General features: G+C 49.2%; 1 protein-coding gene across 7 annotated transcripts in view; it reads left to right on the forward strand.

The window, feature by feature from the left end:
* The window catches only part of RGS6 (regulator of G-protein signaling 6), a 556,008-nt gene that overhangs the window by 521,164 nt on the left and 12,797 nt on the right, over window positions 1-22,047 (forward strand). For 3 of the 7 annotated variants that reach the window (XM_012656078.1, XM_012656077.1, XM_012656076.1), the window contains one exon: window positions 10,224-10,313. In XM_012656078.1, coding sequence (XP_012511532.1) covers window positions 10,224-10,313 — 90 coding nt within the window. Of the gene's footprint in view, window positions 1-10,223; window positions 10,314-13,977; window positions 14,032-14,198; window positions 14,269-22,047 lie in introns of those variants that run through there. The other 4 variants (XM_012656073.1, XM_012656074.1, XM_012656075.1 and 1 more) reach the window with 3 other exon arrangements.

Genomic DNA, 22,047 nt, shown 5'->3' on the forward strand with positions numbered 1-22,047 from the left:
CTGCTTTCCTGACCTGCGACACCTGCTGAGATACCCACCCTGCTCTGTACCTGGAGTGTCTGAGCCTTCCAGGTCTCTGAATTTGGAAGTTCTTTTGTGGGGGCAGAAATATGGTCTTCTTAACCTTTTATAAGTCCCTACCACACTATGGTAATGCTTTGTTTGTAGTTGAGGTTTTAAAAAATTTCCTTGACAACTCAGTCCAGAATTATAACATTCTCAGCTGTGCCTATTATTAAAAAAAGGGAAAGGGTGCAATTTGTCCCTTAGCTGTCAACTTTAAAGAGTTTTACCAAACAACCTGGGGGAGCACACATAGTAGATATCAATAAATGCCGGTTAAATTAAATTTCTACGGCATGCCAAGTCAGCAAACCTTGAAATACCTGCTAAGTGCCAGATATTCTAGGCGCTAGGATTAATTATGCAGATGATTAGGTAGTTCCCTTCCCTTAAGCAGTCCTCAATCCAAGTGACCAAAGCTCTGCTCAGCCATCCTCAATTCATGGACTGATCAAAGGGCATCCTCAAGGCCAGAATGAGGTTGGGGTGAGAAAAGAGCTGAGAAAGATACCAAGTCTATGCCCACCATGAGAAGACAAGAATCCTCTAGCCAAAAATTTATATTATTACCTAAGCTTCCATGTTTAAAAGCAATTTGAGTAAGGAATGCAAGGTTTCTAACATTTGCTTTGTTGAAAAGCCAAAGCCCAGTGGAGTACAATTTTATGTTTTCCCCAGACTGCTCAGAAGTAGAAGTCTTCCTAGCCTGATGAGGTCTGTTCATCTTTGCTCCAGTGGTGGAGGAGGTGGTGGCATCATGTGCCAATATCACAAGACCACACCAAGTTTCCTGGTATTAATCCTCTATTGGAGGGCATTTCCTGGTAGGCTCCCAGACCAGACTTATTTTAATAAAGAATGCCACGGCACTGCTTGCTCCAGGAGTTACTCATTTTATTCTGTGGGTGGTTTTATTTTAGGAAGATGAACAGCAGAGGGAGGGGTACATTTTGAAAAGAACAAATCAGTTGTTTGCGATCCAGTTCTGTTTAATACCACACAGACTAGTAGTTCCTGGAGAGAAGACATCAGAGAATTTAAATTCCAAAATTACTTTTTTGCTACTTCTAAGCATAGCTTCTTTGCACCAAACCCCTTGACCTTGAATATGAAAAGGAAAACACTTTTCTAAGTTGACACCCCATGGTATTTGGGTAGGTAAAAGACAATATGAAATGCTATCTTGGAAACTACCCCTATCTAAGAATAGGGATTGAACAGCGTGAGAATACTGCACCGTTTGGCCAATTAAATCGAACGTATTTATGTAGATGTTTTGCAGGGTAAAGGCAAATGATCATTTACTCTTACACCTTCTTGTGACCTTGAATGATGCCTTACATGGAAACGAGGGGCCCCCATGTCCTGCTTTAGAGGCCAAGGAAATCCAAATGTGGGCTTCTCGTTTCAGATCCACGTGATCCTAAGATGATCATCCAACGCTGCGTCCATGAGGAGCAGCGGTCACTGTCATTCACTTAAGTGGATGTCCGTATTGCTGGGGGGTCTTTTCTGTTGCCTCTTCTGTGTTTAATAAGCACACACTGGTTTGTGATCCACTTTAAGTCCTTCCCCCCAATGCAGTATGCTGTCCTGCAAGACCCAAGTTGAAGAAAAGTTAATTTCCTTTAGGCTTCAGCTAACCTAAGTTCGGAAGACCTTTGATTTAATATAGTCAAGAGTCTCTTGAAAGGTGAGACTCAAGGATGCAGACTTCTACTTAATGACCTCCTAAGGGCTCATTAGCCCTCAGTGCTTTGCCAGGCTGGGGCCTTGCAAATTCCATTCACAGCTGCCTTCAAGTTTGCAAGGCAAGTTGTGCGTGGCCTGCCTGGTAGGTGAGGAACTAGGGCCTGGGCCAGCCCTGGTGTCTTGGCCATTTCTATCGCTAACAGTGGCGGGTGTGACTCGTTCCCAAAAGGGAATGGTGAGTGGAGAGCTGTGGCTACATCTGCTACCAGGATGACTCAGATTGGGGACTAGAGAGGAGGCCCCTAACATTCCTGTGACCACATAGGGAGGGACTTTATTTGTCTCAGCCAAGCAAAACTGACTCCCCTGGGAATGCCAAGTCAAGGACGATGAAAAGCAGCACATCAAAGTGGGAAGAGTGTGAGCTTTGGAGTCGTGCAGTTCTGGGTTCAAATCCTGGCTGCGCACTTAACCTTGGGCAAGCCACTAACTAACTTGTTAGAGTTCCAGCGTCGTCGTCTGCAAAATGGAGTTGCTCAAACCTATCGCTGCTTCAGAGTAAGCAGCACCGACAACTAAAATTGTACAGCTGGACTCTCTCCCAAATCCTCTTTGCTTCCCCTCTCCAGAAACTTCAACCTCGTCCGCATGTCGTCCCTCACAAGGACAGTCACTATGTGAACGCGCTGTTGTGACTTGACACGCATAATCGTTTTCACAGCACTTCCACTTACATTTCTGTGCTTTGTTGAGTGATTGACAAGGCTAGAAAGGCGGGGTCAGGACCTGAGCCTGAGCCTTTGATGCCCAGCCCAGTTCCTTGTCCGCCACCTACCCAGTGGCCTCATCTTCCTTCAAGGGACTGCACAGGGCCCAACAGTCTGGGTGTTGTTCTAGGAAGCGTGGCATGGAGGGCAGAGATGAGGCACGTACACCTGCAAGAAGAAAATAGGACACTTGAAAACCATAAGAAGAGCTCTTGGCCGGCGTTCAGCACTCCGGCTGAGTGGTCCTCCACGCCAAGAGCATGTTCCGAAGCTGGGAAATGAGATCTTCGCTGCCTTAGGAGCCCACCGCCAAGGGGAGGACGCACCCGAGGGTGCTCCTCGTGCTTGCAGCCCAGGCCCTGGGTATTTGTCTGATTACCTTCCCCTCCTCTTGTGAGAGCCGCTGTGTCTTGTCTAAAAAGAAAGGCAATTTCCAAATGAGGACTCTCACAGCAAAATATTGATTTATAGCAGGTGTGGTTTTGAGACAGCTGGTGCCGCTCGCTCCTCCAGCGCTCGCGTGTGTCGGACCCTACTGATCCCAGCTGTGTTTGCTTCTGCCTCAGCCCCCTAGGTGAGCGGAGGCCCTCATCATCCTCAGAGCATCCTGGCCCAAGAAGCGGAAGTGAAGGTTGAGTGTCTCAGGGTGACTGTCAACCGCTACAGGGGTGTGATTCCCTCCCACCGCTGAGAACTGCGGCTAAAACATTGCTGTGATTTAGGGCCCTGTAGCATCGTTTCTCAATGTATGGAGAACCATCCGCATCCTCCCTGGAGTAGGTGGCACTCCACTGGGTCCAAAGACAGATGTGGCCTCTGGTAGTTCTACTTGTTCATAGTCAACTCATTCAAGCATCTCTCTTGGAGAGAATGGGGGAGGAAGGGAAGGAAGAAGATAAGACAAAGGAAAGAGAGAGAGACGGAGAGAGAAGTTCTTTTTCTCTAGCCCTTTAGGAGTTTCGACTCCATGGGGCTTGGCTGGCCTTGCCAGTGGCTCCCTTACACTTTGCAGATTCTGGATATACATTTCCCTTAAGACTGGTTGTCTGCAGAACAGGGGAAACAAACCAGAACCCCTCATAAATCAGTAGAGGTCACTGCCAAGAGCTTTGTACACTTGCTGTCCCTGGCAGTGATGAACTCATTGCATTTGGGAAATGGCCAAAGACCCTGAGTCCGATCTTAATTCTCATTCCCAGAAAAATCCTAGCTCTCTGCTCACCCACCCCCTGTGTGCTGTCTTTGTGTTTCCTAGACAAAGCTGGCGAGGGGGAAGGAACACAGCTCCACAACTGGGTACATCAAAGGCTGCGTTTCTTTGCTTGGGGGTGGAGGAGAAGGGCAGAGAGCCTTGCAGATCCTTAGGCTGTGGGAAAGAGAGGCCCAGGCCAGAGGGAAGCTGAAGCCATGGGCCCTGCAGCGGGTGTGGGCGACCTGCAGAGGCTCTGGGATTCTGTTTTTCTCAGACCTGTGCCTTGGATCTGCTATTATTGCTCTGGTTATTGTTCCCTTGCAGGGTGATCGAGATTGTCACAGTGATGGCCAAGGGCTAATGATGGTCTTGGTGAGGTAAAACCACCTCATGTGGCCCATCCTGCAAGAGGTTGTGTTCTTCCTCCCTCCCCAACACCATCCTTGCCTTGGTACCTGGCTTTGGAATTGGCCATATGACCTGGGAAAGATGAGCGTGGTGCCAAACTGCTCCTCTGACCCACATGGACCCCCCCTGGAGAGAGGACCACCACTGTTTGCTGCTGTTTTCTCCTGTCCCTGGGTTGTCCTTCTTGCTCTGGATGATCAGACTGTGCAGCTACAAGACCAGACCCTCCCTCCCCTCTTCCCACAGAATTGCGAGACACATTTCTCTCTGTCTACTCAGATCTTTCTGCCTTGGCAAGGATCTTTCTGGTTGATGGACCACCATCCCTCACCCGAAGCAGAGGAGGCCATCCCCAGGCACACCCATTCATAGCACCCTGCACATGTATTCCTTCTTTGCAGCCCTTAAGCTTCATTGACTAAATGCACCTTTGTGCAAAGTCTGTCTTGACTAATAGAATCTAAGCTTTATGATAGCAAGGACTTATTAATATTTGTCTTGTTAAGGCTGTAATCTCAGTGCCTAATACAGTGCCTAGCACCTAGTAAATGCTAAATAAATATTTGCTGAATGTTGCTGTGATTAAACATTTAGGCATCTGCTTTATCCTGCTCTATTTTGATTGACAAGTTCTTTATTTTAATGGACCAGATTTTTCCTGCCCACAATGAATCTATAGGAATTAGCTGGATTGGGGGTGAAATTTATTGCCAAGGCCAGAAGGGCTGGGCTGGGGGAGGTTTCCTTACTCCTCCTGGGGGAACAGGGGAGTATTGTGAGATATATACTGGGGACTTAGGTTCCTTCAAGAAGTCAGAACAAGAAGCAGGGACCTGTTGCTTTGGAGAGGGGTTTGGAGGGGCCCAGGCATTACGAAAGACCTTTCCAGATGATTCAGGAGCTCTGTCAGCCAGACAGAGCAATGCCCAACACAAGAAGGAGACAGTGAGTCATTTTTACTCTGGACTAACATTTGTATCTAAGATGTAAATGTTAGAACAATTTATAGAGACAACGAATGAAAGCAGAGACCAATGATGTTCCTCGATCTGGGCTCTGAGGCCTTTGGGGATAGCTAAGCCAACAGCCTCGCACTCCTTAAAGCAGAGTGGAATCCTCACTCTCCTTCCAAACAGAGAGCCAGAACTTTCACCCACTCACAATCCAAAGCAAGTGTGGAGCCTGTAGCCTTGCCGGACATCAAATTCAAACAGGCATTTCAGTGAACCAAGAATTCATGTCAATTCAACTAACATTTGACCCTGTGCTAGATGCTATGCATCTACAGAGGATAAAAACATACTGTTTCCACCCTCAAGGAACTTAAACTTAGAGTGGGCTGGATTTTTGTCTGAAATTTGCAGAAAAACACTTAGTGAGCTTTGTCCCCACTAAGTTTGTTAAATCAGAACACATCTAGACTATCAAAGTAGTCTCAGAACCAAGCCACTTTTTAATTTCACTTGATTCCTTGCAGTGGGCTCATTCCCATTAGTGGGTAACCACCCTGCTTTTGTACCTATGCAGGTTACCTCAGGAAGAGTCAATCTGGTTCCAAAAAAGGATTCTTTGGGGTCCAACTAGCGGTGAGACAGAGAGGGTCCCACATGAGACCAGGACATTTCTTGCTTTCTGCTTTCACTTTCTTTTTATTTTTTAACTGAGAAGTAAAATTGTATGTATTTATGATATACAACATGGTGTTTTGATATATGTATACATTGTGGAATGGCTAAACCAAGCTATTTAACATATGCATTGTCTCATACACTTATTGTTTGTAGTGACAAGTATACAGTATATGGTTTTCCCTATAGTGAATAGTCACCATGATGAGCTCTTGAATTTATCCCTCTTCTCTCACTGAAATTTTGTTTCCTTTGACCAACATCTCTCTAATCCTTCCCACCCCCCACCAACCTCTGGTAACCACCATTCTGCTCTCTTCTCCTGTGCGTTTGATTGTTTCAGATTCCACACACAGGCGTACCTAGTTTTATTGCACTTTGCTTTATTGTGCTTTGCAGATGTTGTGTTTTTTACAAATTTAAGGTTTGTGGCATCAGGCAAGGCATTCAGTGCCATTTTGCCAATAGCATGTGCTCACATAGTGTCTTTGTGTCACATTTTGATAATTCTTGCAATATTTCATACTTTTTCATTATTATTATCTGTTATGATGATCAGTGATCTTTGATGTTACTATTGTAATTGTTTTGGGGGTGCCACAAGCTGTGCCCGTATAAGACAAGGGATTTAATTGATACAAGTTGTGTGTGTTCTCACTGCTCCACCAACCAGCCGTTTCGCCCATCTGTCTTCCTCTCTTTGGGCCTCCCTATTCCCTGATCAACAGCAATATTAAAATTAGGCCAATTAATAACCCGACAATGGCCTCTAAGTGTTCAGTGAGAGGAAGAGTTGCATGTCTCTCACTTTAAATCAAAAGCCAGAAATGATTAAGCTTAGAGAGGAAGGCAAGTTGAAAGCCAAGATAGGCCAAAAGCTAGACCGCTTGAACCAGTTAGCCAAGTTATGAATGAAAAGGAAAAATTCTTGAAAGAAGCTAAAAGTGCTACTCCAGTGGACACATGAATAATAAAAAAGAGAAACAGCCTATTGCTGATAGGGAGAAAGTTTGAATGGTCTGGATAGAAGGTCAAACCAGCCACAGCATTCTCTCAAATCAAAGCCTAATCCAGAGCAAGGCCCTAACTCTCTTTAGTTCTATGAAGGCTGAGAGAGGTAAGGAAGCTGCAGAAGAAAAGTTTGAAGCTAGCGGAGGTTGGTTAATGAAGTTTAAGGAAAGAAGCCATTGCCATAACATAAAAGTACAAGGTGACACAGCGAGTGCTGATGGAGAAGCTGCAGTAAGTTTTCCAGGAGATCCAGCCAAGATCGTTGATGAAAGTGGCCACACCAAACAACAGATTTTCAACATAGACAAAACAGCCTCCTATTGGAAGAAGATGCCATCTAGGACTTTCATAGCTAGAAAGGTGAAGTCAATGCCTGGCTTCAAAACTTCAAAGGAAAGGCTGACTCTCTTGTTCAGGGCTAATGCAGCTGGTGACTTTAAGTTGAAGCAAACACTAATTTACCATTCCAAAAATCCTATGGCCCTTCAGAATTATGCTAAGTCTACTCTACCTGTGCGCTATAAATGGAACAACAAAGCCTGGATGACAGCACATCTGTTTACAGCATGGTTTACTGAAGATTTTAAGCCCATTGTTGAGACCTACTGCTCAGAAAAAAAAAAAAAAATTCCTTTTAAAATATTACTGTTCATTGACAATGCACCTAATTACCAAGAGCTCCGATGAAAGTGTAAAGGAGATTAATGTTGTTTTCATGCCTGCTAATGTACCACCCATTCTGCAGCCCATGAATCAGTGAGTAATTTCAGCTTTCAAGTCTTGTTATTTAAGAAATATATTTCATCAGGCTCCAGGTGCCATAGATAGTGATTCCTCTGATGGATCCGGGCAAAGTACACTGGAACCCTTCTGTAGAAGAGTCACCATTTTAAGTCATTAAGAACATTCATGATTCATGGCAGGAGATTGAAGTATCAACATTAAGAGGAGTTCGGAAGAAGTTGATTTCAACCCTGGTGGATGACTTTGAGAAGTGTAAGATTTCAGTGGAGGAAGAAACTGCAGATGTGGTGGAAATCGTGAGAGAACTAGAATGCTAGAGTGAGAAGTGGAGCCTGAAGCCATGAACTGAATTGCTGCAACCTCATGATAAAACCTTAGCAGACAAAGGATTTGCTTCTTATGGATGAATAACGAGAGTGGTTTCTTGAGCCGGAATCTACTCCTAATGAAGATGCCGTGAACATTGTTGAAATGACAACAAAGGATTTAGAATATTCCATAAACTTAGTTGATAAAGCAGCAGAAAGGTTTGAGAGGATTGACTCCAGTTTTGAAAGAAGTTCTACTGTGGGTAAAATGCTATCAAACAGTATCACATGCTACAGAGAAATCTTTTGTGAAAGGAAGAGTCAGTCGATATGGCAAACTTTATTGTCCTATTTTAAAAAATTGCCACAGCCACCCTAACCTTCAGCAACCACTGCCCTGATTAGTCAGCAGCCATTAACATGGAGGCAAGACCCTCTACCAACAAAAAGATTACAACTCACTGGAGGTTTAGATGATCATTTGCAATTTTTTAGCAATAAAGTATTTTTTCATTAAGGTATATACAGTGTTTTTTTAGACATGATGCTATTGCACACTTAATAGACTACATAGGGTATAGACATAACTTTTATATGCACTGGGAAACCAAAAAAAAAAAACTTTGTGTGACTTGTTTTATTGCTATGTTTGCTTAATCATGGTGGTCTGGAACCAAACCTGCAATATCTCCGAGGTATGCCTGTATAAGTGAAGACATGTATCTATCTTTCCGTACCTAGCTTGTTTCCCTTAACATAATGTTCTACATGTTTATCCATGTTGTCACAAATAACAGGATTTCCTTTTTTTCTAAGGCTGAATAGTATTCCATTGTATATATATATACCACATTTCCTTTATCCATTCATCCATGGATGGACACTTAGGTTGATGTCATGTCTTAGCAATCGTGCTTTCACTTTCTTTTGCGCTGGGTAGGGAGGGAGTCTTGGTGAGCCCTTGCCATTGCTCCAGCTTCCTCTGGCCAGGTATCTCTAAAATGTGCTCGCAGCTGCTGGGTGGCCTCTGCTTCCTCTTCTAATATCCTCCTTCGGGAGAGGACCCAAGGAAGAGGTTCTTAATGACCAGTTCTGCCCCCCAGCTGACCAGCTGTCCATTCCCCGCAGCACTGGGGCCTTAGTCTGGCTTCATGGGATGAACAATGACCCTGCAAGAAGAAGATGCTTCCTCTACCAGGCCAGCCACTAATGGTCCCACCTTCCCTCCTAAGAGGTCCCCTTTGGTACAGCCAAGCTCTCCTGTGCAGCTAAGCTGAATCCACTTCAATGAATGAAAAATACTTGTCCCACCAACAAGTTTTCCCTTTTAATGGACCAGGATTTTCCTGCCCTTGATGAGGACAGATCTGTTAAGAAGGGACCACGAGGGTATAGGACTTATCTAAAAGTCAGGAGTGAAATCCATTGCCAAGGCCAGAATGTAAATGCCTCTAGGAGCCCAGGAGAAGAGGCAGCACTGCCCCTCCTGGATGTTAGGCGCAGGCCTGGCCTATTCACCCCCATGCCTCATGAGCTGGTTGCCAAGAGCCCCCTTCCAGGACAAGATGGTGGCCCTGAAATGCACAAACTGACCCAATTGCATCATTGCGTGTGGGGTTTTTTTTAATTAAACTCTTTATTTTGAGATATTTATAGATTCACAAGCAGTTGTAAGAAATAGTACAGAGATGTGCCATTTACCTGGTTTCCCCCAATGGTAACATCTTGCAAAACTATAGTACAGTAGCACAGCCATGATATTGACATGGCTACAAGCCACTGATTTTATTCAGATTTCCCAATTTTATTTGTGCCGTGTACACATGTGTGCATTTGGTTCTATGCAACTTTATCACCTATGTAAGATATGTGAAGTTACAGAGCACTTTATCATAACAAACATCCTTCCTGTTGCCTTTTATAACCGCACCTCCCTCCCTCCCACTCCTCCCCATCCCTAACCCCTGGCAACCACTAATCGGTTCTCTATTTCTATAATTTTTTATTTCAAGAATGTCATATAAATGGAATCCCATAGTACGTAATCTGGGGATTGGCTTTTCCACTCATCGTAATTCCCTTAAGAGTCATGCAATTAGTCAGGTATATCAATAGTTCGTTCCTTCTTATTGCTGTGCCTGTGGTTTTAATCATTAAGCACCCCAACACAGCACCCAGACCCAATTATAGACCCTTTGGGATATGACCCTCAGGGATCTTTTAGTCTAAGAGAGAAAGTATGCTTTGTTTGGTGTTTCTGAGTTTGGAGGGGCAGAGGGGTAACACATTGCAAGTTTTTCCAGGTCCATACAAACATACCTAGATTCCATTGTGTCTTTCCCCAAACAGTGATCAATTGGATTGCAATTTCCTTTAGCATTGATTGACAGCTCTTCCTTGTGTCCCCCAGGAGCACATCTACAAGCTGATGAAAAGTGACAGCTATGCCCGCTTCCTCCGGTCGAATGCTTACCAGGACTTGCTGCTGGCCAAGAAGAAGGTATCTTTGGGAAGGGCAGGCTTGCCTTTCTTAGCACTGTTGACTCTTGCCTGCTGCTTGCTGCTAGTGTGAAATGAGAATATCATCCCTTGGGTTTTATTTATTTTCTCTTTTCTTCTTTCCCTGCTCTATCTGCTCCCACTCCAATGGGAAAGAGTTAGGATGGTCACCGCCCCACCCCTCCCCCAAGGTCCAGGATATGGCCTCCTACCTCCATGTCCCACTGCCTCTGTCTGCGTGCTTTGCCCACAGCAGTGCAGGGAGTGTGACCAAGTGCAGGGAGTGTGACCAAATACAGGAGTGCAAGGCTGGCAAGAACACCAGCAAAACCCTTAGCACACCAGAGACAGCCCCTCACTGAAAAGACCAGCCCCCTCCCCACAGACTTCTCTCCCTGACCAGCCCAGACGGGTATGAGGCAAGGGTTTGGGCAGCCCCCTCACGAGACAGGAAACCTTGTCAGTTTCCAAGGGCTGATCCGGTCCCTGGAGTCATCCCAGGACTGCTTCCTCCTCAACACCCCCCCTTTTCTCTTAACCAAGAGAAAACTGCACCCAGCAACTGCGCCCAGCTCCTTCTTAGTCTTCCACTTAGAATTAAGCCCTGGGAGTCATGGATTTGGGGTGCAGGGACCTCAGCATGCAGGTGGTGAAGGGTGACAGCAGGGGTGGAATCAGCTGGTTTCTGGGAGGAGGGAAGGAAGGAGAGGGGGCTGAGAGAGACAGCTCCTGGGTCTAGTATGCCTGCCCAAATGCTGTACTTGTCACCTCTGATCTGAGGCCCACGTTGGCTCAACTTGCACCAGACTCCACGACTTCCACGCCACGCCACTTAGGAGCACATGCGCCCCTTTCTTCTCCCCTCCCGGCCTCCCAACGCCAGCCCCTAACACGTGGTTGTGCATCCACACGCTCTGTGCTGGGCTGCCTCTCTCAGCCACACAAGGCTTCTGTGTGCTGTCACCCGGTGTGCCAGGATCCTGTCCGCATATCTGGTTGGTACCACACAACTCCAGAGTCCCGGGCAGCATTTGTATCCTGCTCTCCTGCCCTAACAGTCTGAGAGAGGGAAAAGGACCTCAGGAATGTCCAGATTTTCAAAAACCCAGCTCTCTTAACTTCCTGCAGCCCTCCCATCAGGCATAGCTCCTACGATGGAGCATGCTAAACCTGGCTTCCTGCCGGCTCCCTCGCTGCAGGATGTCCATCAAGGGGCTCTGCTAGAGGGGCCTGACACCCCACAAATGGCTCAGGTGCTCATTTTTTTAAGAACTGGAGGAAAGCGAAAGGTTATAGAGACTTTTGATCTCTCTAGCCCAGATGTCATGGGAGAAGGTCAAAGTAAGTTTTCCTTATTTCCTGTTGCTCAAGACACCTGAACGGATCATGATTTGAGGACATTCGAAGGCTTTAGCAGTCTGACCAATCTGGGTGTGTCTACACACCTGACAAGGAGAAGTTAGAGGCTGTTCAGTCTCCTTGCGGGTTTGAACACAAGGGAAAACGCACCTCAAGCCAGGAAGTGGGCTGAGCTATCTGTGCTTCCCAATCCTCTCTTACAAGAGGAAAACTTCTCAGAGGAGGGTATCTGAGCCAGGAAGGGACTGACAGCCTTTCTGCGAAATGTTACAAATGGAGTTCACTGGAATTATCCTCCCAGGCCCCAAATTAAGGGATGTTCTTGAGGCAGCAAGCCATCAACTTTTCAACATCGAGGAGTTGTTTCCCAAACCAGTGACAAAACTACTTTCTCCTCCCATTTCTTCCTGAGAGTCTCCACGTACGGATCTGATTTGTAACTCGGCACTTTCAGGTAGGCCCAGAGTATCTGCTGACTTCAGGGACAGGCTCACCCTATGATATTAATGTCCAGGTCATAAAAGGTATGTGAGAGTCACAACCAACCTCCGGCTAGGAGAGGGCATATAACTCAGCCTCACTTTTCTGCCAAGAACAGCCCCCGGATGGGGTCTGGAGGGACAGCCTTCTGCTCCTTTGTCCCTAATTCATCCTCTTTCCTAATATTTTCAAAGTAAAGCGTAGTCACTCTGAAGAACCAGGTTTCTCAGGGGTAGGTGAGCCGGGTTTGGGGGCTACTCCAGGACAGTTAAGTACCAGTGATGGTGGTTTTCCAGGGCAGCTTGATGGCCCGCACAAGGCCGGGGAACCAGAATGAGTCAGGCCAGTGGTTACCCTCTGTGAGCAGCAACTCAGTAGCCAGAGGACAAGAATGATAAGCACAGAATGCAGGGCCGAGGACTGGCCCAACTTGAGCCAAATGTGTGGCACCCGGGCTGCCATGGGATTAAAGTAGAGTCCTGCCACCCCCACAATGGAGATGTTTATGGTACCCAGGGCCGAGCATGGATCCTTCAGATCCTTGTGCAAGAAGAAAGCCCAGCCCACCCCTGTGGTGGTGTGTCGTTTGTGTTGTGTTTTCCTTCTGCAACCTCCTATCTGCCTCTGGCAGCTGGCTGAGCTGATGGGGACGGGGTGGCTGCCAAGGAAGGCCCCCTGACCTCATCCACATGACAGCTGGCTGCCTTCGGCCTGCCCTCTCTGCTTTCAGCACATCCTGCAGACCCACAGACACCTGGCTGCCTCTCAGCTCACTAATTTCAGTTATTTGCTGCGTGTATGTGTGCGTCCGTGTGAGTGTGTGTACTCTCCGAATTACCCAGCCTCGGGCCCAGGACCCTGGAACACAGCTCCAGGATAAATTCTCCTGGGACCCCTGCAGGTGGGAAACACGGGGCAAGGTCTGGAGCACACCACCCCTCTCTTCCTCGGCGGCAGAGGTGGGCTAGGCCTGGGAGAATGTGCAAGGGCTTTGCCCCCTTGCCCCTGCCAAGGGTTCCCTAGGAGCTTCCTGAGCCTCCCCTAGCCTGGCATGAGTACACCTTGGAAGGTGTCACCTGCCTGGATCATGAGAGAGCATTTTCTATTCAGAACAATCCCCATGGTATTGTCTTCTGAGGCCGAAGACCCTTTGTCACTGCAGAGGACATGGTAGACCCTCCTTGCTCTAAGGATGCAGAACGAGGGTCATTAGGAAGTCACTGAAGTTAGCAAACTTTCTGGCTGCCCCTGGGCAGGGGAATTTCGAGAGAGAAAACAGTACTAACCAGACTCCCAGTGGAGTGGATGACTTCACCTCCCTGGTGACCACTTCCTGCCGTCCCATCAGCATCCTCCTGACACCCTGCCGGCCCTCAGAGCTAGTCTGTTCTGTGTCACCCCTTGGAACCCCCAGATGGCCACCTGGGGACTCATGGCCACAACCGCCAGGGCTCCTGCCTATGGGCAGGGCCAGTTGGAAGCGGTCAGGAAGGGGCTCAAACCCGCGGCTGTGGTCCCGTGCAGAGCCATGGCGGCTCCTCGCCCGAGCCCTGCAGCACTTCGTGGTCCCTTGAGAAGCAACCCGCCCCTCTGCCCACTGCTCGAGGAGGCAGCGCCACTCCTCCTGGGCTTCTGTCTTCTGTCTCTCCCATCCACTCTGCCATCAGCGCTGGCTGCTTCTCTTTTCCCGTTTTTCGCCCCATTTTGCTTTCGTTTTTGTTCTTCTTTAGCTGCGGCTGCGGATGTTTGGAAACCACGTGTAAGCTGAAGACTTTTTTTTTTTTCTGTATTTTTCTCCCTACCTTTTTTTTTTTTTCCCCCTAAAGCCAGAAAGTGAGCAAGGTCGTAGAACTTCCCTAGAAAAATTCACTCGCAGTGTGGTAAGTTCAGTCGGTTTTCTTCCCTCAACATTTCTTTTGCTTTTGGGTTTTTTCTTTCTTTCTTTCCTGTTTTATTTATTTATTTATTCACTTTTTGATTGTCGTTTTCTTTGGGGTGGGAGGGAGTCCAGTGCTTTCCCCTCCATTCAGCCCTTTTCTTTTGCGAGCGTCTGCAGCTTCCCTTCTAGGGCGAATTTGCAAACGAGCGAGCGGCTCCCTCTGCAGAAGGTGCACACTCGGTGGCCCCGCCTCGGGCCTGGGCACTTGATCTTCTGTCCAGGGCTTTGAGGAGGAAGGACCCTGCTGCCCTCGGGGCTGCGCGGTTTGTGCGTCTTCTGCAGCAGCCCGGGGAGAAGGCCATCGAACTATATGATGAAATAAATTGGCTGAGAATCATAACTCATCCTAAAAAAACAAACAAAAAAAAAAACAGCCAAATTTCCCTCTGTGAACTCTGGCGGTCGCACCGGTGCAGGTCGCGAGCTGATGTTGCTGTGTAGGCGGCTTTTGCTGTGTGCAGAAAGCGGCCGTGCTGCATGGGTTCTGGCGGCGTGGTCTAGCTGGTGTGTGTTAGTCGCCTCTGCATGAGTCCCTGTGTCCCGCCCAGCCCCCATCAGCCTCATGCGCATAGTGTGACAGGGAGAAGAGGGCAGTAGCTGAATCCCAGCAGCGTCCCTGGAGCTCCCCAGCAGTGGGGTCTTACCACGTTGCTGAGGAAAGGCAGGCTACAGGTTCCTACAGGTTCACTGTTCTTGTGGACGGGTGGCTTTCCCCCACGCACACCCCTTAGAGAGTGGTAGGGCCCACAGTGGCACGTAAGGAGACCCCCAGTAACACGTGGGAGCAGGCAATGAGTGGTTCTTCCCTGCGGCACATGGTGGAGACTCTGCTGTGCTCTGTAGGACAGCACAGACCTGTCTCCTCTTTCTGTGCTGGTCTCTCCAAGATTGGAGCAGAGAGCTCGGTGCACAGGAGGTATCAATCCCGCTCATTCACTGACTCATCACAAGCCGCAGAGTTCATGGGCCCCTGAACAAAGAGGCCCTGAATCAGAGGGAGCCAAGGTGGCGGCCAGGGAGCAGGGGTCGCACATAGGGGACTGGCCACGTTTCCCTTCTCCAAGGGGGAAGCCCACTGAAGCTGACTTGTTTTTTTGTTTTGTTTTTGTTTTTTTTGTGTTGCTTTGTTTTGTTTTTGCCTCTGTTGGAGAGGAAAGTCCTTGTAAAACTTGACTACTGTATGATTAGCATCCTTATTTCATCCTTCTAACACAAATTCTAAGAACCCTGGGTTGAAAGCAACCTAGTCATTTACCTGCCAGAGCTGGATGCATTTTAAGTGCATTGGAACATTATTTTGAATTCACTAGGTGTAGGCATCGCAATAACTCTAGTAGGTACTCATCCTTTTCTTCTTTGGTCTTCCCTCTCTGTGGCTTTTCCTCATAAGAAATCAGAACATGCAGAATGCAAGGCCTGCTCGTCCCGTGTCTGACTCTGAAGCTGGTTTGCCATGGCCACGTGGCTTCACGCACCAAGAAGGTGCCACAGGCTGTCAGAAGCAAGGCCTGTGGGACCTCCTCCACCCGACAATGGCCCGATAGAAAGTGGGGGGAATCCCATCTCTCTCTCTCTCTTCTGAGGCCTGGCTGCTCTGTGGGCAGAGGATGTTTAGAGATTTTGTTGATAGGCTGAAAGGACAGTTTCCTCCAGTGCAAACCGTAGGGAAGCAGAGATTTGACGGCCCCATGGAGGCTCCTCAGGGTGATGTACAGGCCGAGGGTGTAAGAGGAAGCCTGGCGCTTAGACAAGACACCCTGACATCTTCAGGCGGCTTTTCATGAGAAGTGGGTCTCAGGAAAGGCAAGAATGGTCTCTGTGAAGCTCCGTGAGGAGCATTCATTGAGTTCCCTTCATTCCAGAAGTGGTGTTGGCGTGGTGGTTCTCCAAGGTCTGTGGACAGAGCATTTGGAGCAGGAAAGCACCAGACACCCCTCCTCCCCTCCAGTGTCTGAAGTGTGCACATGGGAGAACTTACGGAGATGTTTTCAGGGCAGACCGAAAGAGAAAATTACCCCAAATCCTGAGGGTATGGACAAAAGGCTCAAACTTTTAAAAAAATACCTAAATCCCTAAATTCTCTGCTGCTCCTTTATGAACAGGAGACTCTCATGGGTGGTGCACTGAGAATTTTTGGTTCGAGTGCTACAGATGGATTTCCACTGATCTAGCCCTGCTCCTTGTGCTCTTGGGGTAAAGCCGCATCCCCACAAGATGTGGCTACGTTTGGGGATATGGCCCGTGGCTGTAGAACAGTAGTGGCTCTCAGATTACATAGGCTGGAACCCAAGAATTTGGTCTCAGCAGCCCAGTGTTCTAATCAAACAGAGCTAACCACCCAACCAATATGCCTTTCAATTTGATATCCAATCTCTGAATATTATATATATAAAGTGTTTGATTTCTCTAAGAGAAGATCTGCATGAATGCTTCATCGGCTACATACTGCAGGCCATAAACTAAAGGAAGGGCTCATTCAATAGCATTCCCACGTTGCTGGGAAAGAGGGGTAAGAAGACCACCCACATCTTGGGGCTAATGACGGAAAAGAGGGAAGTGAAGCTAAGTAGCTCACTTTCTTATCTTGGTAAACGAGGAGCATTTGGAGAAAGCAAACTGTTTTTTCCAGTTCTCAAGGTGTGCTTTGACATGGAGGGATTGTCCATTGAAAGCCAAAGATGCCCCCTTTTACACAAGGTCCTAATGAGCAGTTTACTGGGGCTCAGGGAAGCTTCTAGGCCCATCCTAGTTTGGGTGCATAAGGGACCTGGCACGCCCTAATCAATAGAGGCAGCGCTGCGTGAGCTTCTCCTTCCAATGGAAGCTTCATTCTAAGTCACCCAGGACTTGAATATAAAAGCAAGTGTCTGGGAATGCTGTGCCAAGTGGCACGTTGTTTGGCAAACTGGAACCACAGAGCCTGCCTAAAATCCTGCTTATTCGACAGGGAAGGCCCAGGCTCAGAACCAAATATGACTAAATAAAGTCCATGGCAGGGCACAACTAGCCCATCATGTGCCTTTATTCAAAACAGAAAACAGGACTCCCTCTGGTGGGCCCAGCCCCACAGATGCCCCTCTGGCCAAGGGAAACACAGGCTGGATTTCAGCCCCAGCGTGACCCTGAGCCACCCTTGTGCAGTGAATAACCCACAGCACTGTACACAGTAGCCCTTGTCCGAGGAGCCTCAGTTTCAGAGGAGCTGTAACACATAGCAGCTTCTCCAGGGGGCCTCCAGACATGGCCACGGGCCAAAGGAGCTGGAGCCTGTTCCTCCCTAGTCCTGCTCCCTGGGAAGCTGCCTTTCACGGTGGCTATAAAATAGGAAAACCACAGTAGGAAACATCTGGCTAGTCATTGTTGGTTCCACCTCTTCTGCCGATGCTTTCATAGAAAGTCCCAGACGTTACTGATCAGGGAGAGGAGGCTGTTTCCTGGTGCTCCCGGCCAGCCTGCCAGTCTCTGCCGTCTTCCTGCTTTTGTGGCTGACAGATGACAATGGGGGCACCAGGGTGCCCAGAGCTGAGCGGCTTATCCCCCCCATTTAGGTGTGCTCGCTCCTTCAGATTCCGCAGGGTCTCCCACAAAGGGTGAGGGCCTCCCCGGGGCCTGCCTCTGACGGCGAGGACCAGGAAGACGCGTGGGAGGGAGGGCGAGGGGAAGCCAAGGCCTCAGCCAAGCCACAACAGCAGCGATGTGACTTTCTCTTTGGGGATGGTGGCAGGAGGAGAAGCTGGGGGAAGTCCTCTGCTCCTTGTGCACAGTTCCACGGAAGAAGCCACAGAGGGTGACGGCACATCGTCAGGAGAAATGGCAGCCGCGAGTGAGGCTAGCGTCAGGCTCCCCGGGCCCCTCTCCTCAGCTGCCTCCCGAGAGCCTCGCTAGCTCCAGCCTGGGCTCCTAAGGTGCTGGTGACTGAGCAAGCTCTGGAGGCCGCGGAGGAGAGGGGAGGTGAGGACCAGACGTTCATCCACCTCCTAAGAGAACATCGGAGTTTAGCTTTGCCAAGGTGCTCCTTGGAACTGCGGCAGGGAGGGCCGGAAGGTGAGGGAGCCTCGGCACATGACGAGTGCATCTCGGTGGCAGGCTTTCCTGTCCTGCCTGCCAAGGAATGCAGCAGGCAAGTCAGATGGAGAGCGGGAAGCTCTGCGAGCCAGCTGCCACCCACCCTCCCTCGCCCCTTCCCTCCCTCCCCAGCCAGAAGCCAAGGAAAAGCTAATGAGAGCCAAGAAGTCAACAGCTCCCCTCCCCCTTCCAGACAGCCCTGCAGGAAGAAGCCCCAGCTGCAGCCCGGGTGCTGACCGGAAGTGGAGGGCTGAGGCCCCTGGCAGGGGAGGAAGAGGGCAGACAACCCAGCAACCCAGCGGCAGAGCTCCTTCCCTGGGGGTTGTTTTCTCCTCCTCCCGTGCATGTCACGGGGACAGCCATGCACCTGGTGGAATGAGTTCCTAATATCCAGACTCTGCAGATCCCCAGAGGGCTTTGACCTCAGCTGAAAAATATCTTTCCAGGCCTCCAGCATCTTTACAAGGGTTAACTTTGATTGCAGACAGTCCTTAGAGCCCTTTAGGACCACTGGGTCACGAACAGTAGTGCCAGCCTCTCCCATCTCAAGAGCACTGAGATCCAGCGGTAGTGAAACCCTGGCCCCGGCTAGAGATGGAAGGAGACTTCCATAGTAGTATTCGGGAGGGAAAGCAGGACAATCTGCATCTCTTGAGCAGCAAGGACATCTCCTGGGACTCCCAAACACCTCAGCAGCCCCCACACAGAGTGGCTCCTGCTTCTAGCCTCAGCTTGCTAGCTGTGTGACCTCAAGCAAATCACTAGCCCTCTCTGGGTCCTGGTTTCCTCCTCTGTATAATGACATGGACTAGATCATCTCTATGGTCCTCTCCAGCTGAAAGTGTTCTAAGGGCTGTGCTTCTCTCTATCCTGAGACTGCTGAGTTCTGTGAACCCTCCCTCAGAATCAGAGAGGAGCTGCCTTCTGCCCAATTAGCGACTTGATTTGGAAGTGTCCACCAGCCTTTCAGTCTGGGAAATAAACCACGGGCAGAGTTGAGTTGGGTGTATTTACAAACCCTGGACAGGTGCTGGCGGGAGAACTGAGTGCCCTGGGCTGTCTACACCTGCACGGCAGGCCCCCCCGCCTCGGTTGTTCAGGGCTCACTCATATCCTACACTGGCAGCAGCTGCGGGCACGGGTGCTCACCAAGAACAGGGAGAGAGACCTCCACCCTGGGCCTGGACGGTTCTGCAGCCCCTGCGCTGCAATCTGGATGCCCAGCTGTGTGTGTCGGGAGGAAGGTTGACCAGGTCAGCTGGGCAGAAGAGTGGGCATGGGCACCAGGTTGGTGCTGCCGCATCACCACCTGCATTGTGGGGTCCCAGGGGCCCCGTGGGCACAGGAAGAAATGAAAGATGAGCACTTGAGAATCTCAGCATCAATCTGTTCTCACCCGGCCCCAGACTTTCGGGTTCCCTAGGGAACCCTGGAACAGCTCGTCGCTGTCCTCTTTTAGAGATGGGAAAAAGGGTACGGAAGACGTTGTTATCCTGGTTATAGTCCGTGGTTAAGTCTCCTCAGGTCTCTGTCCTTCTCTCCTTACCTTGGCTCCATGTGAAAATAGAAAAAGCATATTTACTGTTCTAGTTTTGTATCTGGAAAACAAAAATGTAAAAATCTATTTTTATAAACAAACTATAAAATGTAAAACAACAGAATCGGCATGGCTGGTGGGATACAGAGAAGACACAGTGACAAAGTGATTCTCCGTGGCGAGGATGGGGGGATCTTCCCAAAACTCCAGGGAGGGGTGAGATTTTTATTTATCAAAAAGGGCCAGAGGTCGGTTGTCGTTTTTGAGACACTAGGCCCCAGACCCTTCCGTTCCTCTTGGAAGGAGGAACCCCCAGCTGTTGCAGCTGATGGTTCAACCTGTCAGCCGAAAGCAGCCAAAAAGCCCTCCCCGCCCTGCGCCCACTCAGAGAAAAAGCCCAGCGGCGGTGATTCAGCCTCCGGACACATGGGGCGAGCGGGGCTCTGCGGGGGCAGCTGCTCCCCGCCTCCCCTGCCGGCCTCCCTCGCCCCCTCCCAGGCCCTGCCCTGCCTTCCCCAGACCCCAGTGTGCCAGGCAGTCAAGTGAAAATCAAACTCCGCCGAGGCAGAAAGGCACAGCTGTGTGTTTACAGCCACCGATTCCGATCCAGATCGCCTACCCTGCCAGGCTCCAGCGAGGCAGGCTGGGGCAACCGTGAGTGTGTGCCAGGTGGGTTCTATTTCGGGAGGTGGCCTGCAGCCCTGTGCCATGGCGTTGCCTTCCTCCCACCCCCTGCAGGAGAGACATCCTTCTAGAAAGGTGCTCTCACTGTAGAAGTGGCTGGTGGGGTTGTGGGGTTTCAGCCTGCTCTGTGTCACTTGTGCCAAGAGACAGGCAGGATGCCCACCTCTGCAGAGGACGGGACCTGCCTCATTCCCTGTCAGGGAAGCAGTGACACCACAGCAGAAGGAGCCGGAGAGAGGTGTCCAATGGCAGGAACCTAGGAAGGGGACAATGCTGCCAATGTCAAGGTCAAGGAGAGGAGACCCAACTCTGCCTGTTGTCCGAACTGTAGAGTTCAAGGGGAAGTCATAGAACTTAAGGTCTAAGGAACTCAAAGGCCAAGAAGTAAGACCCCCATGGAGTTCCCACCCCAAACAAGTTCCTGGTGAGGCAACTAGGGACGCTTCCCCTCTTTAAAACAGCTGATGAGTCTCCCAAGATTGAGTCGAGCCAGGAAGGCACAGCACTGTGGAAGGCGGGCAGCTGCGTGTTCGTGGGTAGGCGCAATCTGTAAGACGATGCTCTAAGCAGCCCGGCTGCATGGAACACTGCAGGGGAGCTCAGGAGAGCTCAGAGCAGTGGCACTTTCATTTTTGTGATGTTTGTCCAATGGCCAGTGAGAAAAAGACCCTTGGGTGTGTGCTTGGTGGCTCCCCATTGGGAGGGAAGGTGAGACAGGGTGGGAGTCTGTAGCTACCCCGGCAGTGGCAGGCCCCACAGAGCAGTGGTTCCTCCATGCTCGTCGTCATGGTCAAATCCTGTCTGCCTGAGCAACAGCACCTTGGCCCCAAATGGGAATGGGACTCGCTGGTGTGATATTATATTTAGCAAGAACCGTCCATGCCCCCATGCAGTCTGGCTTAGTAGAGGCTGATGACCGTAATAACTACATCCCCTGCTCCAGGAGATATTTGTTTGTGACTTGTTAGTACTGCAATAGAGTTGAAAATAATGTTCTCTCCCACCCCCTCCACTTCCCTCTGCCCATACATAAGAAAAGCGAGTATATTCAGTGTCTCAGTGGCTGGTGAGGGGGGAATTAATCCTTCTCTGTCAGCTGGAAAGGCAGTCTCTGGTTGTGAGCCAGAACGGTCCAGCCACGGCCCATCCAACATCCTTTTTGATGACTTGGATGAAGAGACGAACGTGCCAACCGTATTCAAAGATCCAAACCTGGAAAGTATTGCTCCTTTGGCAGATAATGAAACTGTATTTGAAAATCATCTCCTTCCACTGAACTAAGGGGTCAGAAACAATTATATAAAATTTCACCAGATTACATTTATGTTTTTTAAAAATTCAATTTTCACAACTATAGGATTGCATTCATTGCCTTCATTATAATTCAAAGTGAAAAAAATTCTGGGCTTGTATTTGACTGCAAGCTTAATATAAGCAAAAGCAGGATGCAGCCACTTAAAAACAGGCAGTTTTAGGCTACGATAACAAAAGTGAACTGGTCAGAGAAGAGAGGTTTTGTGTTGCTCTAGAGTAAGTCTTGGTTCTAAGCCCCCACATTTTATCAGGAAAATTCAGAAGAAAATGACTAGGGAAAGAAAGGGACTCTAGAAGCCATGTCAGAGGAAACTGAAGACGGCTAGCCCCCAGCAGACTTGATGGCCATCGTGAAAT

This window comes from Propithecus coquereli, unplaced genomic scaffold (genome assembly GCF_000956105.1).
Source record: "Propithecus coquereli isolate 6110/MARCELLA unplaced genomic scaffold, Pcoq_1.0 Scaffold5, whole genome shotgun sequence".
Lineage (NCBI taxonomy): Eukaryota > Metazoa > Chordata > Mammalia > Primates > Indriidae > Propithecus > Propithecus coquereli.